This window comes from Plectropomus leopardus, chromosome 18 (genome assembly GCF_026936395.1).
Source record: "Plectropomus leopardus strain MGB_pleo_1.0 chromosome 18, ASM2693639v1, whole genome shotgun sequence".
NCBI classification, from domain to species: domain Eukaryota; kingdom Metazoa; phylum Chordata; class Actinopteri; order Perciformes; family Serranidae; genus Plectropomus; species Plectropomus leopardus.
This window is the reverse complement of record NC_142193.1, coordinates 29,712,954-29,731,285: the sequence shown is the minus strand read 5'-3', so window position 1 is coordinate 29,731,285 and position 18,332 is coordinate 29,712,954. Positions and strand designations below refer to the sequence as shown.

Sequence of the window (18,332 nt, the reverse complement as noted above, 5' to 3'; positions counted from 1 at the left end):
GAAATACATTAAAAATAAATAAAAAAAGATAAGAAAGGTAAAAAAATAAAAAAAAAGGAAATAAAAAGACAACATCACATAAAATCAAGTCTATGAAAATGGTTGGGTGACCTAAAAAAGTCGTTGACTCTGAGGACCATAATCAGAATTGGGTTTTATTAAGTACATTTACACAAACAAGGAATTTCACTTGGTGCTTTGGTGCTGAACAATTCAGCGAGCCTTATATACACTATATATATATATATATATATATGTATGTATGTATACTGTAAAAAAAATGTTATTATTGTGTTAATATTGTTAATATTGTGCTATTATTATTATTTTCTCCATGTCGCCCAGACCTATTACGACCTATTTCACCCAGAAGAAATTTGCCTTGGTGCCACAATTAACATATAATAAAAATATTTAAAAAAAATATTAATAAAGGTCCAATGTGAAGGATTTAGGTTTTTAGGCAAGAAACAATCTATAAATAATTAAATAAATAAACAGCCAATAGAATAAAAATTTAAATAGATAAATAATAAATAATACACACTACTAGCTAAATGATTGTGCGCATCATTGTTAAATGTCGTCACTGCGCTCGGTAGGAAACCTTTTATCGCAGCTTTAGCATCATGTGTAGCGCTTCTTTTCCTCTCCGCTGATTGGCTGCCTCACCAAAGCCCCTCCCCTTACGTCGGCACGTATTGTTGCTCGCCGACAACAAAGATGGCGACCGGACCCGCGTAAATCGGAGATGCCATAGAGGTAGTAAAATTTAATAAACACATTATTTCCTTTCTTCCTGGTGTCTGTAAACAACACACGCTATCAGCCCAGAGTAGCTGAAGACACGAGAAGAGTTAAATGCATGTTCGCTACATATTTTTAGGCATTTTGGTCAACCGCGGCCTAGCTGTGGGTTGTAAGCCTCGCGTTTTCCTTAGTCGCTCTCCCCGGAGAGAGGAGACGGCGCTCCGGGAGACGGAGTGGAGTGGTGGAAATGTTAGGAAGCTGAGGAGTCAAAGTGAATGGAGAGGGGGTGTGTTTGTGTATCTTTATGAAAGTAGGCGGGAATTTGTTTAGCTATCAATTTGTGCTGTTTCGTAGGTGACAGACCAAATTATTAGTGTAACGTTACGCAGATTTTCCTCAAGAAGCGGCTAATCGCGGAGAGTTTCCCCACTTTTTAGCCGTGTTTATGCCCAGGTTAAACACCTGCAGCTCCAGGGTTACTATACAGCTTCAGCAGGAGTAGTTGTATCAATTCAGTGCCTGTTTAATCGCTTTATTTATGTCGAGGTAGTGTTAGATGCGAAGTATCAGGCATATATACGATATAAAACGAAGTTTTACACTTTATATTGTGACGTGAAACCGCTCTCATAGAGATATTGTCCAAAACCTGAATTTTTTCCATCTTGATTTTCACTTCACAGGTCAGTTTCCTGCCTTATGTTGTCAGTGACACTCTGTGACAGATAAAGGTGTTGACAGCAGAGGAGCCATGGCTTTTGAGGAGATCAAGACTAAAGGAGGAATGGGTAAAGTCTGCCTTTAAACTGCTCATGCTTATCAAACACAATGGTAAATGGAAAATTATGCAGCGTAATTGTAGCTTTACACATTATGGTCCTAGTTTGCACACTGTGTTGAGTTTTGTACTTTTACTTTTTCTTTGTAAGATTTAGGGGGGTTTAGTGGCATGTAGCAGTGAGGATTGCAGATTAGCATTTTTACATGCACAGTTTAGTCGAGCTACAGTTATATCTCGATTAGGCCATTTCACTGGACTACTGTCCTTGTCCGAGTATACAAGCACAGGGGAAGAATGGATTTATTGACAGAAATATGTTTGACACCTCCACTGCAGGTGGACATATGTCCCCTTTCAGCTAGTTGTATAGATCTGTAATATTTATACATCTGTGATATCGACCGAATCACAATCATAACTGTTTAATTACAATTACTGCATCACGTACATATAATCAAACAGCGCTAAGCAAACCCTACCTTCATTGAAAAGTTTTAAGTCATCTAAAAAAATCACCATCACCTTAAGTGTATGCTGTATTTAGAATAGTTTCACCGCTTTACCTTGCCATAAAACATCTCTCACTGACAGGGATCTGAAGCCGTTAAATCAAAAACACCAGAGTCCGCTGTCGTTTTACTCCACTGAACGGTGGAGCTGCTGCTCTTTCACTGCCTCCATCAGCTGTTGTTGAAGGTTAAGAGGAGCATAACGGCTCATTTTAACGTTACAACTTAAAACATTAGACTCCATTTCTGTCATTCTTTCCTCCTAAATGCTACACACTGGACCTTTTCAATAAAGGATTATAACTCTGGTTTCATGTGTTGTAGATTTGGGGATGGAAGGAGAGCGGGGCCTTGTAGCTGGTCGCAGCCAGAGAGAGAAGAGGAGGTCGTACAAGGATCTGTTAAGGGAGGAAGAGGAGATCGCTGCTCAGGTCCGAAAGTCTTCCAAAAAACGCCCCAAGGTAAGCAATATGTCCACATTTCAGCTTTTATTAGGTACTTAACTGTAGTCTGTGAATTTCATACAAGGGATGTGCACGATAAGTCACATCGTCAATAAAACATAGCCACTTAATCAAAATGTCATTATTCAGGCATGTTATCCTAAAGAGTATCGTTTTCACCTTTGAAAGCTATTTTGTTGTTCCAAATCAGGATTCAGAGCTGTTCATGCTTGGAGGGGACTCACACAAAAAGAAGAAGAAACATAGTGACGACTACTATTACCGGGGTGAGAGATTGATATCGTGTAATAATCCTTTTAATTTCCCAAAAAATGACTCTGCAGCTGTATTAACTTTTTTCTTTTTCTTCATCGTCTAGACAACGATGGTTCGGGTCCTCCTCCCCACAAGAAAAGGCACAAGTCTGCAGACCGCTCCCCTCCTCTCTCGTCCCCGTCGTCCCACCCCACAGACACAGCGATGGGCCTCCTGCAGGCTATCACCTCGCCACTGGCCACGGGTTCAGACCCCAGCCCGCACTTGCACAAGAAACCCTCCTACCCGCCGTTCTCCTCGCACTCCTCCAAGGACCGCAAACGTGAGAGCAGCAGCGGCAGCAGCAAAGGAAGCCACTCCTTCTCTCACTCCCGCCCCGTGTCTTCATCGTCATCTTCCTCCAAGAAGCACTCTTCCTCCTCCTCCTCAAAGTCGTCTCTGTTCCACGGCGGAGCTCCCAAAGAGGAGCCGCTGACGTTACGCGAGGCTGACGGGCTGAAGATGAAGCTCATCATGTCGCCTGAGAAAGAGGAAGGCGAGAGCTTCCCGTTCACGCCCCACTCATCCAAAGGAGGCGGGAAGAAGGAGAAGGATCGAGACAGGATGCAGCTCTCAAAGACGCCCAAGAAGAAACTCCAGCAGAGTCGAGACCCGCTGCCCGTGGTGGGCAAAGAGGTGGAGGTGGAAGGTAAGAAAACCTCAAAATATGATCCCGTTACGTTTTCGTTTCTCTTAGTGAGGCAGGAATTCTGCTTCTCCGGCTGCATAAGCTAACGTACACTGCTGAGGTATTGTCATGTTCCTTTATGTTTCTCTTTTATACCTGAAACAAAAATCTTTAAAACAAATGTAAGAGAAAATGGATTTATCTCTGCAGAACCACAAGTCCTGCGTTAATCAGTCATTTGAAATCCACTCACTGAATGAACCCACAGATAACACTGAGATTGGATTGATCTTACAAGTGAAAAAAACCCAAACTATAACACCTTGTTAAGAACTACACCGAAAGTAAATAAGATTTCAGTAAGTGTGAGTTGAATCTTGGCTTTTCAATATGCCTTGGACCAGAAATCTCCTCATATATACATATATGTATATGTGTGTGTGTGTGTGTGTGTGTGTGCGTGCGTGTGTATTTGTCTTCGCTGTCTCAGAGGACTTTCTCCCTCCTTTTAAGAGTACCCTTCAGTGTTTTCATAAGTACTCTGAATAAAATGTACTCCCTTCAGTGTTTATTTTCATCGTCCGGACATCTTTTTGCAGATTGAATCAATAACTTACTATAAATGGGCATTTGCTCGTTGGGCTTTTGCTGTACTTGCGGTGGCAGTGTGAGTTTCCGTGGTGGAAAAAAACTGCACTAGAGATGACACATAATCAAAATGCAAAATATTTTAAAATATGAGTAGCTTTATAATTCCTATAATTCCTAGTATTTCCATTAGTCATCGCTGTGTTCTGTGTTACATAGGTCATTACGGAGGTGGCATGGGAGACGACAGCTCTTCATCTGGCGGTGAGCTGGAGGCGGGCGAACTGGTTATAGATGATTCGTACACACATCTGTCAAAAAAGAAGAAGAAGAGCAAAAAAAGCAAGAAGAAGAAAGACAAAGAAAAAGACAGAGATAAGGACAAAAGCGGGAAGGACAAGAAGCACAGCAAAAGTTTTGGAGGTGAGTTTACTGTTTGTTAAAGGTAAATCAAATATGCTGTCCAGATGACGAGGTGTATTTGTGTATGTGAACCGATTCTGTTAATGACGTCTGTAAGAAATAACAGCGACTAAATTGATGTCGATATTTGTTGTTACCATCACTTTATCTTTTTTATGACTTTCTACAGACTCATCGAGGGACCACAGTCACTCCCATCCCACTGTCACTCACAGCGCCGTCGGTCCAATGTACGCCATGGGCACACCCGTCCCCCCACACCACCACCAAGGCAACGATGGAGTGACAGAGAAGAAGAAAAAGAAAGACGACAAAGATCGGGGAAAGCACAAGAAGGACAAAGATAAGGTAGGAGATTGTTCAGCCGTTTTTCCTGCAGTGCTTTTAGGCTTTCATACCACATGAGATCAAAATCTGTAAATGTCATTTTGTATCGCTGACTATACACAAATCCGGCGACTGCTTTGTGTGTTCTGCCTTCTTGCCACCGGCTGTTACTGTGGTGGGAAGTCGCAGTTTCGGCTGCTGCCCGCCGAGAGCAGCAAAGGCTGTTGCTTTTCTGAATTCACTCTGAGAATTAAAGTCAAACTTTGGCATGAATGTAGACATTACTGACTGCCAAATAACAGTTACGTTTTACGTGGTTTAAAAAAATCAATTATAACAGTACTTTAACTTCATTGTAACAGTACTTTATTTAACTTTACTATAAAAGTACTTCATTTAGATTTTTTAAAACGATTAACATAAGCATTGTTTTTGTCGTGCATCTGTGTTTCCTGCATTATTTCTTTGTCCTCTTTCAGCCCAAGAAGAAGTCGATCATGACAGCCTATCAGGTGTTTTGTAAAGAGTACAGGGTCAACATTAATGCAGAACAGCCGGGACTCGGTGGGTTATGACACTTTTTGGCAATATGTCCTTTCAAATACTGCTAAAACAAAGATTTCAAGCAGTGTTTCTGTGTCTAATCTGCAGTCTTTGGTGAGCTAAGCAAAAAGTTGGCGGAGGTGTGGAAGGGGATGCCAGAAAAAGACAAGCTGGTAAGTTTTATTTTCTTCTTTGTAACTGATAATGGAAAATGTTTTGAATACTGTTGTTGTGTTTGCAGTTGTGTTGATGCTCTTAATGTTTTCTGTTTGTTCTGTGCAGGTTTGGAGGCAGAAGGCTCAATATCTGCAGCACAAACTGAACAAAGCTGAAGCCACAACAGTCAAACACAAGAGTGCCGCCGAGGGCAAAAGCAAAGGTATCTTTGGCTTCTTTCATACGTAGTTTTTGGTAAATTACTGGGTTAACCTTTGAGCACGGCTGGTGATCTTCATTATTTCCACGTGCACAACATCCAGAAACATTTTAGCTTGTGCCTTTTCAAACGTCATGTTAATGGATGGGCGTCGGACAGTCCAGCAGATGGCGGTAATGCATCATTTATGGACGCCAACTGCTATAAAACTCAGCAGAAACAGACGTGGCAATGCAGGATGTGCATGAATGGAGCTCGAGTGGCTGCATCAACATACCTTAGTTTCTAGGACACATAACTGCAGATAGGACGCTGTGGTTCGAACATCGGGGACATCTCAAAATCATACATCCCACGCTCATAATAGAACACATGATTTGGGTGCTGATTTAATTGGAGGAAGACACAAAATAGCGAGAGGTAAAAAGAAGAGAAAGGTTAGAGAAAATGACAGAAAGTGTCCAAAATTTGGGATAATTTCAAGATAACCCAAACATCAGGAACCACTTAGTGCCTAGTTATAGGAATTTAAGCAACAAAAATGTTGATTTTTCCAAAAAGGAAAACCAATTGTTAATCGAAGACACCTGTGTAGTTTTCTCCTTTTTGTATATTTGCTGTTACTCTTACATAAAGCAAAACTACTATCTGATAGATAGAAAGTAGTAATATCTTTCTAATCTGATGAATTAATTGGTAAAATACTAAAGTAATTAATAGCTTCATCTCTCTCAAAGCTGTCATCTTAAATTGTGTTTGGTGATGAAAGTTGTAGGAGCGGCCACAGGGATGGTGTCACCGAACAGAGCGCCGGGCACTTTGTCCCTGTCCCCCGCTCGAGTCCCCGATGTCGATCCCATCGATGCAGCAGCTCACCTGCAGCTGCTGGGAGAGTCCCTGTCCCTGATTGGACATCGGCTACAGGAAACAGAGGTAGGCCTATAAATGCAAGCGTGCACGAGCAGTATTTTCTGTGTAATTTGCTGTGGATTTTTGCCGTTGTGGCCCCCAGACTCTGGAAGCAGCTGGCCCCAGATCAGACGAGCCGTACCTTTCCTGTTTCTGATCCTGTATAAAAACTCATTTATTCTCTGCGGCTGTCTCAGATCTTGTATGAGAGTTGACAGTTTTGTGTAAATATTGCCTCTTTTTAAACAGCTTGTTTTTTGTCCTCTCTTATTATTATTTTTATTTTTATTAATATTAATAATTTTTTTTGATGTTCAGCACTTTGGTCAACTCTTATTTTTAAATGTGCTTTGGATTATATTTAAATCGTAACTTTTATTCAACAGTGAAAAATATCAAAAGAGCAGATAAATAGATAAATAAATATTAAAAATAAGAAATCGGGTGCAGCGATGAGTGAGTCATGTGACCGGTCTTTCTGTGTTTTAGGGGATGGTGGCTGTATCCGGGAGTCTGTCTGTGCTTTTGGACTCTATCTTGTGTGCGCTGGGGCCGCTGACGTGTCTCACAGCGCAGATACCACAGTTAAACGGATGTCCTCGAAACGTCCTGGTAAAGTATTTATTCTGTTTGTTATTTGTATGAATTAAAGCGCTGCTGTTTTTACTCCTGCCAGCATTTTTGCACATCTTTAATACATTTTTCTAACAAAGCTCTTTCTCTTCACTGCCAGTCGAACACGTTGGACAACATCGCCTACATCATGCCTGGACTGTGAGTAAAGGCTGATAATCAGAGTCAACAGATTTGACTGGAGCGACTTTAACAGGAGTGACCCTCGGACTTTAATTTAAGCCACTTACTTGGCATCTGAAAACTTGGATATTTCTAGCATCGACATGTTTTTAAAGTATTTTTTTAAAAAACCTTGTTCTCTTAATTTTCTAATTGTTATATTTTTAAATGAAACATTTTACTGAACATGTTGAGGTCTCTTGGCATGTCAGCTTAGTTTAACTCTTATTGTACAGTGTGCTGTTGTGTGAATGAGTGTGTGTATGTAATGTACCGAGTGCGTGGGTTTCAGATGGTGCTGGTCCGCGTGTCCCGTACAAATGGGAGAAATTCCAGTCAAATGTTACGTTTATTAAGCTAAAAATTAATCAATATTATGTAAACAAACCATGTACCTATCAGCTGTGCGCTCGAGATCTGATCGGAGACATAACCACTTAAATGGGTGAGTACTCGCTATCTTACTATGTTTTTAAACAGAAATCCAGGGTTGGGTGCTGTTCACCTTTAAATCGATGCCTGTACCTGTAACTTTTTTCGATATTTGACTTTCTCTGTGATAGCAAAGATGTAACGAACTCGAGGGGTGACGCAGTAGACAAAAACGCAATTCTGCTACTTTCTAATCACAGTCTGTCTACTTTGATGTGCGTCCGCTCGTCTAGCTGTGATACTTGACTTTTAATAAAATATTGTAGTAATGAAAATAGACCAGATGCTGAAACTGCTGCAGCAGATCAGCGTCACAGCGGGGAAACGCCGACGGCTGACTTCGATAAAGCCAACAGGAAGTAGGTTGTTATTAGTCATTTACCTGAAACTTTCAGGTCCAGCTGTCACCTTATTTAGGTTTTTGTGATGAAATGAGAAGAAATCATACAGATGTTTCCTCATTTTAGCTTCACGAATCCGCTTTTCCTCGTCCACTGTGGTGCTTTTAAAGCAAGAGGCAGGAATAAATAGAAATTGCAGTTAAAAACATCGGCGCCGCTTCGCTCACGTTCAGTTCAGACGTTCCAAAAGAAAAAAATCGGGTTGATTTTGACGCTGAAGCTCACTTGAGTCACGTTCAGTTTGGACGTGAAGCAAATTATGTTCAGGAGATATTATGACCAAAAAGATTTTGATATTGGACTGAAACAGATGTTCTCTGTCAAAAAGTGGTAATAACAGGATAACGAAACCATGCTGAGTGTGTGTGTGTGTGTGTGCGTCTGTGTCTGTGTGTGTCTGTGTGTGTCTGTGTGTCTATGTCTGTGTGTGTGTATGTTTGTTAAAGGCAAACTTTGGTATTTTTCAACCCTATTTTCTCATGTTTTTGTGTTAAAGTGACCATGGGGAATAACAATTTTTGAAATGTGTCCAATATTGAGAAAAATGTGATGTTGCTGCGAAACAAGATATAATGTAATCCTTCACGTCAACGTCGAGCGCTTTTTTCTGCCACCGGCAAATAAGCTTTACTTTGTCCAAAAACATGGGAAGAAGGTAGTGAGCTTCAAAAGAAGAAATGACTCAGAGGTTCGCAAGAATCTGTGAAAAGTACTACAAAATTACCTGAACCCCCCCTCCCGAAATCAAAAAACAAAATAAAAAAGCCTCAGCAAAAATAAAAAAAACAGAGAGAAATAAAAATAAAAATACAATAAATGACCCAAAAAAATTATAATAATTCTGTAAAATAACTTAAAATATACAAATATAAACATAGTTCACTGGACATTTTTCTTTTTTTTTACTTTCCCAATAATAATAATAATCTTCTTTGGTGCTCATAGTTTCAGTAAATTTAACTGAATGATTAAATTGTGGAGAATCTTACCGAGCTAACCTGTGTAGCACGTCCATGTTGACAAAAGTTTAAACATATATGCATATTTGTATGCATCATCGAAACAGCTAACTAACGTTTTCTCAGCAGATCGCCAACAACCTGGTTTTATACGCCCAAAGATCTTCTGTATAAATTGGCTGTATGGTAACCACACTGAGCCTCTAATTGAGACCGACCTTTATTTATCAAAATGTGTCCCCGCACCTGTCGAGTGAAAGGAAGCTGGCATTTTCTCACCTTTACGTTATATAAACGGCGCTTAAATAACCTGTTTGTTTTCTTTCTCAATACTGGACCAATGTTTAAAAAAACGAGTTTCCATCAGTCAGTCAGACACAAAAATACGGGAAAATAGTGTCCCAGGTTAGAAATGACCAAAGTTTCCCTTTAAGTGGGTTTGACTGTTGCGTGTTCTGTACGTGTTTATGTATTGACTTTTTTTTTACTGAAATGTACAGGAAGTCGTTCGTCATTGACATAATGTGATATATTTGACAGCAGCTGCTTAGTTTTTCTTTTACCGTGTAAAAAGTGCTGTCATGCCTCGCTGTTTTATACATTTGATATTTTACCGTGCACGCAGCATTTAGACTGCTGTAGAAAAGTGATAGAAAACAACTTTGTTTTAATCAGGAGCTGTTCAAAGAAATCACTGTCAGACATTTAACACAGTGGCAACATTAAAACTGTTACCAAATTTGATTTCTACTTTTTTATTGGATGAAAATGCTAGCTGTTTGCTTTAGTCTGCAGATGACAAAAAACAAAACTTTCGTGCTGGCCAGACTTGAGTGATGCTCTACATTTTCCTCTGGTGCACACATGAGGTGACATTTTTGTTTTTTTAGTGGAACTTTTAGAGGGATTGCTGTAAAAATTTAACAAACTAATCTAACATGGTGCAAACCTGCTTATTTTATTAATTTTATTAAACAGTATAGTTAGCCGTCACATCATGCCCTGCAGCCCCAAAAAGACCCCTGTAAAATGACTCGTTTCTCTGACAGGATTTGCATTTGATGTGTTTTGGGCTCTATTCATTTTTGATAATTTTGTCTGTGTTCATGCATATGGCATAAATTTTGTTGTATTTTTGTTTAATCTTGAAATTTCCAGCCCAGTTCATACAATAAGTCTAAACCCATTCAAACTGACATTTTTGATCCCACAGCCATCAAAACAGAAAAACATGCATTTTATTATTTCTGGGTGTCATTCTGGGCTTTTGACCTTTCTGACTTTAGACACTATTGTCCACCTGGTGGTGTAATTTCTGCCGTATTTGCACTGTCACAATCAATGTAGCTGCTCATCACTGACATATCCTAGCCTGTAATAATTTTTAAAAATCTACTTTGCATGTAGTTTATTGACATTATTCTTTTTTTAAATCTGAAAACATAGTGGCATCATGTCAAAAACCTGACATTTAAAGGGCACTAACACTTACTAACATTGTTCTCATCACAAATCATAACCTGGAAAGTAAAAAAAAGTTTCAAGAGTAAGTAAGGTACTTTAAAAGAGCATGAAAATAGGGTTGTTTATCATCATCATCAAAAACAAAAAAATCCAGTGGGAGGATTTGCAATGATTTCAGTGCCAAGCCTCCAATGTCATAAAATCCTAAAAATGTCTGTTAAGTGACTTTTAGTGACATTTTGAGGTCAGATAAGAAAAAGAGCCACACTGATGCTCTTTTTACAAAACCCTCAGAGGCAGCAGGACCTCGTTCTCAGGATGCCACAAACAACAAACACTCCTCTGTCTACTTTACACAGCAAATACTGATCTGTGATACTTTTACGTTTTTTGTCAGGAGACACTTTTGTGTTAAGGACTAAAGTCATCCAGTCAATCAACCCCCCCTCCCAACTGAAAGAATTACCTTTTTAATGGGGCTCCAGGAAACTAAATTTGAAGAAATTTGTTAGTATTATTGTATGTGTATTTCCCTGAAATACCCTTCTTTTATTTGTATATTTATTATATTATGTTTATTTGTATATTTCTATTGATTTATCTTAAATTCTGAACACTCCAGTCTTTGTTTTGTTGTTGTTGCTTTAAGAGTGTAAAAAAAAGAAAAAAAGAAAGAAAATATGTTTACCCTGTAAAATTACTTCATTGAAGATGATTGTATGATGGCTGCTGTGAAGTGAAACCAAAACAAGAAGATATATATATATAAGTAAAATACCCTAAACTGTAAATTAGAGCTATATGAAAGGATAACAGCACAAAGTAAAATAAATAAATAAAAATAATTAAATTATAGACTAAAATGTATCAGTAAATGGTCAATAGATACATAGGTAGAGTTCAATAATAATAATAACAACTAAAAAGGTAAGTTTTGAGTCAATGCAACCAACAAAAATACTCCAATAAAATGCAGCTGCAGAAACAGAAACCACGTTTTCCTGAAATATCGCCCATTTTCGGGTGTTTCGATGATAAGAAGACTGTTGAGTCACTTTTAGGCGGACCCCTGTTGGTCCCCGGGCCCCGGTTTGAGCCGAGCTGAGTCCAGAGGCAGGAACGAGGAAGTGCGGCCATCCTCTGATTCAACCCTGAGCTCAGATCAGCCCGCAGGAGCAGACATGGACACATCTGCACGCGCAGGTAGGCCGGATCTTTATCTCCTTATCTGAGAGTTTCAGACCGTTAACGGATCTGCGCGTGTGACTGAACCGGAGAGAAGTCGGTCCGTTGGGCGGCTCCCCGCTGCGCGTTTACGGTGTTTGTGTGCGCTTTGACGGCAGCTGCAGGGCGCTGCCCCTCCATGGAGACATGACAGCGGTGTCTGTCCGGTCCATGACACCGCATTCAAATCAGCTGACTGAATAAACAGCGCGCAGTCTGGCACTTTTAGGAACAAAAGCTAAGAATTTAATGATTATGTTGCTACAAAATGCCAGCAGAAGGTGGATTTAGAAACTTACTAAGCTACTCTGGACAGCTCTTACATATTAAAGTAGAGTGTTAAAACCATAATTGTGCTGTTTTTCTGCCTCTGCTGTGTGCAGAGCTGAGGCTGGTGGTGCTGGGCCGGACAGGAGCAGGAAAAAGATCAGCAGTCTGCACCATCCTGGGCCTGCAAGACCACGACCAGGGCACAGATGACGCAGAGGAGTGCAGTAAACACAGCGGGGAGGCTGCAGGCAGGAAGGTAAGAGTTAAATACTCAGCACTGCCGAGTAATTAGGCTGCTGGTGCTACTTAAGTACAACTTTGAGGTACTTGTATTTTACTTGAATATTTTCATCAATACTGCAGTGAACTTTGTTGCAGAGGTAATTAACTCTTTAAAGTTGTGCTCAAGCTTTTGTTCGAGCACGTTTTGAGTCACTGTACCTTAATGACAAATTACATGAACTTTACTCAACATGACTGAGGTTTATTACACAAAAAAATAAATAAATAATTAAAGTAAAAAAAATATATTCCACTAGATGTCACTTTTCAGTTCGCCTCCAACAGGAAATTAGTAACAATAAGCGCTGTGGTGTGGGATTTTCAATGGTAGGCCTGTTTATACCACATGTTATAGTTTCAGCAGATTTATGTAACTTTCTACACGTAATAAAAATCTATTTAAGAGTCTTTTTTTTTCTAAACATACTCTGCCAAACAGTTCATTTGTCCATTTGTGGTAAATGTATTGAAGCTAAGCTGATGAAATTAAAGTTGACAGTTTGCAAAAAAAGAAAATAACACAAAACTTCTGATCATTCATTTCTGTTAAATGATACATTTAATGTTATCTGTACACACTCTCTTTACTAAAGTCACGCTAAACCAAACAGTTGAACTGTCCTTTTATAGTAAAGGTTGTGATGCTAAGATTAAAAAAAAAAATCATATTTTTTGTTAAATAAAAGTATGAATACTCAGTTTTGGCATTACCATATATTTAATGTTATTCCGTTAAATAGTTGATGAAAAAAGTATTTCAGTATGATTTTTTTTGTTTAACGATTTCTGAGACATTTTCAGAGTACTATAAAGGTAAATATGCATGGAAGTAATAATAGTACTGGTAATACTGATTCCATTTTAATTTTCTCTTTCTGTTTCATGATTTCCATGAAAGGCCATCTTGAACTTTAAGCAGAGGTTTTTTTTAACTATAAAAAAAATCAAGTGATTTTTGTTATTATAGCCTCAAAGAATAAAGAAATATTTTTCCCTGTAAGGACATACATCACACTGTGAGGACTTTTAGAGACTCTTGTATTCCATATTTCTGTGATATCGCTCAAGCTTATTGGATACGATGAGTTACTGTCCAAACAGGCAGCTTTTCAACCTGTTTTCCACAAATTCTTCTCTTTAAACTTTATATTAGTTCTTATTTAATTTACATTAAATATAATTGATTTTGATTTTATTTATTTTTTTGGCATTTTTGCCTTTATTAGATCAGACAGATCAGCAGCATGATAAGGGAGAGAGAGGGGATGACATGCAGCACAGAGCTGCGAGCTGGACTTGAACCTGCGACCACTGCAGCACAGACAATGGCATTATACATGGGGCGTCTGCTTAATCCACTAAGCCACCGGACACTCCTTGATTTTAGTTGTTTAGCACATAGAAAAAAAACCAAACCAGCATTGTTATACATTTCAGTAAAAGGAGACATGCAGGGGAAACCCAGAAAACCCTCAAGGGGCTTGACAAGTGAGGTTCCCCCTGAAACTGTCAGTCTGTGCACACAGCCGGTTATCATTGATAAGAAAAAAACAGTTATAATTTTAAAAAAATATACATATATACACATTTATAATCTTCACAGTAACTTTGTTCAGTCTGGTTTCAGAAACATTTCTGTACTTCATAAGCAAAAAAAACCCAAAAAACATTTCTGAGTTGTGAAATCAATAATCAGCCTTGATTTTCTGCCTCCTCTTTTAAGTTGGTGGTCGTCTCCAGTCCGGCCTGGTTCAGCTCAGACTGCGCCCCCGAGGACAGGAAGAGACACATATCGTCCTTCATCGCCTTATCCAGCCCCGGACCTCACGCCTTCCTGCTGTGTGTCCCTGTGAACCAGCCGGCCGACGGCGAGGAAAAAGCGCTGGACGTCCTGACGGAGCTGTTCGGCGCCTCCGCCCTCAGCAGTAACACCATCATCCTCTTCACCCACACCGAGGAGCTGGAGGAGGACGAGCAGCTGGAGGAGTACCTCGTCTCGTGGCGCAAGGACCTCCTGAAGCTGGTGGAGAGATGTGGCGACCGCTATCACACCCTGGAGACCCGCGGAGGAGAACCAGACGAGGGGAAGGCTGTGGAGGAGCTGCTGGAGAAGGTGGAGGAGGCGGTGAGAGAGAGCGGGACGCAACACTTCAGCTGCCCTCTGTACCAGGAGGCGGAGGGGAGAGTCAGGGAGCGGCAGGAGGAGATCCTGAGACAGAGGAGACGACAGGACCAGGTGACTCCCTCGGACTCAAAACCAGAGGAGGACATCACAGAAGAAGACATGGAGGAGGTCCGGGATGAGGCAGAGAGGAGCGTCGGGGACTTGGACGTGGATGTGGATAGTAGTTTCCCCTCTGCTGCTGTCTCACCCTCCTCCCCCTCTTCCTCGCTCCTCTGGGGCTTGTGGGAGAAGCTGACCGGCTGGATGAAGTGGCTGCCCAGAGTGGTGAGACGGGAGGCGCTGCTGGGAGCACTGGTCGGCCTGTTTGTCGGAGGGCCGTTTGGAGGTATTATGGGGGCCACTGTGGGATCAGTGGCGACCGAGGTGGGGAGGAGAAAAACGCAGAAAACCAAATAAGAGGTAATCTCATCTTTTATCTATTAAGTCGCACCTTAAAGTCACCTCTAAGTGTTCGTCAAGTCACTGTATCACTGAGCTTTCAGCTAACAGCCAGCGCCTGTTAAAGTCGTGTTAATGCTTCACCTCTGAGCACCAGTATTCACTGTCTATGGTCGAGTTTCCACTGTGGGAACTCTGGGAAAACCCAGGAGGCGGGAACATTTACAGGAACCACCTGTAGTCGGTCTACTCGGACTTTGTGTCTCTACTGCAGTTTAGTTTAGGACCTACTGGACTCCCGAGTTTATGTAATCATTGTTCTTCTTCTGTCAAGACTTTAGACTGTTTATAAAGATGGACAACGCGTCCCCACTTACCCCCGCTATGCTGAAGCAGCTAAAATATCGGAGATTCAGGGAGTTCCCGCCAAAAAACCCGTCTGACCAATTGCAAGCAGTTGAATTGAATGCGAGCGCGTGGATTGGCTATCACAGCTGTCAATCATGGCAAAAAATCAGCTTGTTGTATCATTTAATATCTCATTTTAACTGGATTTATCATAGAAAGGATCACTTGAACAAACATCAGAGTGACGAGAACTACCTTTAGTGACAAAAAACATCTTTGGGAAAAATTTATTTGGCGTGTATTTTGAGTTTTTAGTTTGGGCCATTCACGAACTTTATGACCTATACTGCAGTCAGACACTAGGGGGCGATACAGATGAGAAGTTACACTTTGGCTGTGCTGTCATGTTGTCCAGCTTTATATATAGTTTATGGTTAAACCTAGGAGGCTCGAACAGATCCTAGAAAGGTCTCTGCGTACAGTTACTGGGCTGCTGACCGGCCCCTGACCTCCTGTTATTTTGCAAAAGTGGCCCCCAGGCAATGCGAGTTGAGTATCCGTTATCAATTGTCAATAAATTATGCTTCATAGATCAGAAGTAATCCATTACAAAGAACAATGTTTGGGTTGCCAAGTTAGAAAAATACCTTTGGCTTGTGTTTATCTTCCTGTAGTATAATGTGCTCTTTTCTTTTTAATAAGCTTAGTTATTCATCTTTCTAGCTCAACATACTCAGTTATTTAAATTATAAATGAATAATATAAATATGAATAAGGATTTAGTTATCTTTCACTACAGTACTCCATTAAGTCTGCAGATGTGATTGTTTTTAATCCTGAAATAACAGATTTGGACACTTCAGGGCAGAAGAAACAATGACCATAATAGCTGAGGATAGTTCACCGCAAAATGAAAATTCACTCATTATCTACTCACCTTCATACTGATGGAAAGTGGAGTGAAGTTTTATAGTCCGCAACACACCGATGTATTACGGGGAGAAGGCGTTGTACTCATCTCCCAAACAACAGAAGCAAATGGTGACCAGGATTCAAACGTTAAAGAAATAAAACCACAAAATGTCTCCATACTGCTCGTCCAAAGTAATCCAAGTGCCCTGAAGCCCCAATGTGCCAAGTTGTTTTGAAAAACGTCACTGGCGCCATGTTTTTAGCCTTGTTGTAGCCTGTAGCTCAGGGTGCAGGAGCTGCATTCACGTATTCGCACTCACGTGAGACCAATGAGAGCTCGTGGTATCTGCACACCAGTGTTTACATGCTAGGAAACCTCCCACACACACGCAGAGAGAGTCCCTTTGTTGAATGTAAAACTACTGCGTGTGTGGGAAGCTTCCTGTTAGCATGTAAACACTGGCGTGCAGATACCATGCATTCGTGAACTTCCACACTGGGAGCTACAGGCTTCAACAAGGCTACAAACATGATGCCAGTGACAATTTCAAAACAACTTGGCACGTAGGGGCTTCAGGACACTTGGATTACTGAAGAGCAGTATGGAGACGATTTGCGGTTTTATTCTGTATTTTTTTTAACGTTTGAATCCTGGTCACCATTTGCTTCAATTGTTTGGGAGATGAGCACAATACCTTTTCACCGTGAAAATCTGGCAGTGTTTCTGGGCTATAAAACTTCACCCCACTTTCCATCAGCATGAGAATGGGTAGATAATGACTGAAATTTCATTTTTGACTGAATTATCCCTTCAGTATGAAAATATTGATCTGTCCAGCTTTCCCTGAAAAACCAAAAAATGCGTGTGCCATACTGTAGGAGGATTCACACCAGCCAAATAGCTTCTTCACAACACAAATGTTGTCCTCATGAGTGCATCATTTGTGATCTATAATTTATTAACCATTAAAATGTTATTTGTAACAACTTTTAAACCACTTTGTGACTTTTTAGAGAGTGACACTGCTGATGTTTAAAGAGACAGTTACTCCCAAAATCAAAGATAAATATTGTTATTGTTGAGTTTTATATTTTTACTGTTTTTTGGCAATTTGAGCACCATAAATCAAGTGTGATCTAGTTCTATTATATTGGAGAGAAGGCAGACATCTCTACAGCCGATACCTCTAACACTCAATAACTTATACCAGAACAGACTGATAAAGAGCACTACAGGCCAGAGGACACGTTTGTAATTTTGATTTTGTGATAAACTGTCCCTTTAAAAACACTTTGTAGAGATGCAATGCTAAGAGTCGTCCACACTGTGGAGACATTGATCTTTTTATTGGAGAAGTTTGAAATGTTTGAGGTGAGCTGAGATTATTATTTACTGCTTACCAAGCAAATAAAAGCTGCTGTTTCAAGAACTTTTAACTGTTACGTCTGAGATCTTTGAAGCTGCACCTTTTCTGCAGTGTGCAATCAGATTATGGTGAATTTTCTTTAACTTAAAGATGTCCAGCATTTACAAAAAGGCAAACTTTAACCCTTTAACAGTCACACTAAGAAATAGCTTTGTAAAAAAATTATACAACATTATAGACCATAAAATGTTAACACAATGCATACATTTATTTATAAAAAAAACATTTTCCTGCAAAAAGTGCAAAAGTCAATGTAATACAATAAATATCTGAAAATAAAAGTAACTTTATACAATAAACATATAAAAATAAATATACAAAAAAATAGATACAAATAAAAAAAGAATCTAGTAAAAACAAATTGTCAGTGTTGTATAATGAAAATCTAAAAATAAACAAATAAACAAAATATATATAAAAATAATCAAATAATAATGATAAATCCACCAACAAAAGCTGTTGAAAATGTATATAGTAAATAGTCAGTTTAATATAATGAAAATGGATTTACTTTACAATAAAAAAAAACTATAATGCATTGCATAAAAACATCTGTGTGAGATATAATCAGATTTTTGGTGAAGCAGTTTGATCGCAAAAAAAAGTCGACCGTGCAGTTACAGTGCCTGTTAAAGAGTTTAACATTTGGGGACTTATTTTCTG

General features: G+C 39.7%; 2 protein-coding genes across 3 annotated transcripts; both read left to right on the top strand.

Moving 5' to 3' along the window:
* The first annotated feature begins 639 nt into the window (after positions 1-639).
* hmgxb4a (HMG box domain containing 4a) lies at positions 640-9,923 on the top strand. 2 transcript variants are annotated; one of them, XM_042505064.2, is made up of 13 exons: positions 640-762; positions 1,434-1,538; positions 2,365-2,501; positions 2,695-2,770; positions 2,863-3,447; positions 4,234-4,437; positions 4,607-4,785; positions 5,244-5,328; positions 5,416-5,480; positions 5,590-5,686; positions 6,453-6,616; positions 7,082-7,204; positions 7,326-9,923. In XM_042505064.2, the coding sequence occupies exons 2-13, from the start codon at positions 1,502-1,504 to the stop codon at positions 7,368-7,370; spliced, it is 1,797 nt and encodes a 598-aa protein (XP_042360998.1). In that variant the 5' UTR covers positions 640-762; positions 1,434-1,501; the 3' UTR covers positions 7,371-9,923. The 2 variants fall into 2 exon arrangements, with proteins under 2 accessions (XP_042360998.1, XP_087925147.1); XM_088069021.1 differs by lacking the exons at positions 640-762; positions 1,434-1,538 and adding an exon at positions 2,115-2,227.
* Positions 9,924-10,062: 139 nt separating this feature from the next.
* LOC121956839 (GTPase IMAP family member 9) lies at positions 10,063-17,672 on the top strand. Its single transcript, XM_042505235.2, has 3 exons — positions 10,063-11,846; positions 12,251-12,393; positions 14,143-17,672. The coding sequence occupies exons 1-3, from the start codon at positions 11,825-11,827 to the stop codon at positions 14,998-15,000; spliced, it is 1,023 nt and encodes a 340-aa protein (XP_042361169.2). The 5' UTR covers positions 10,063-11,824; the 3' UTR covers positions 15,001-17,672.
* The last annotated feature ends 660 nt before the right edge of the window (positions 17,673-18,332 follow it).

Bases quoted from the DNA above. Each gene is read 5' to 3' on its own strand.
- hmgxb4a (XM_042505064.2), top strand. From the start codon at position 1,502: ATGGCTTTTGAGGAGATCAAGACTAAAGGAGGAATGG. The intron at 5,329-5,415 runs GTGGGTTATGAC...TCTAATCTGCAG, and splicing joins TGCAGAACAGCCGGGACTCG to TCTTTGGTGAGCTAAGCAAA. The intron at 5,481-5,589 runs GTAAGTTTTATT...TGTTCTGTGCAG, and splicing joins TGCCAGAAAAAGACAAGCTG to GTTTGGAGGCAGAAGGCTCA.
- LOC121956839 (XM_042505235.2), top strand. From the start codon at position 11,825: ATGGACACATCTGCACGCGCAG. The intron at 11,847-12,250 runs GTAGGCCGGATC...TGCTGTGTGCAG, and splicing joins GGACACATCTGCACGCGCAG to AGCTGAGGCTGGTGGTGCTG. The intron at 12,394-14,142 runs GTAAGAGTTAAA...TCCTCTTTTAAG, and splicing joins GGGAGGCTGCAGGCAGGAAG to TTGGTGGTCGTCTCCAGTCC.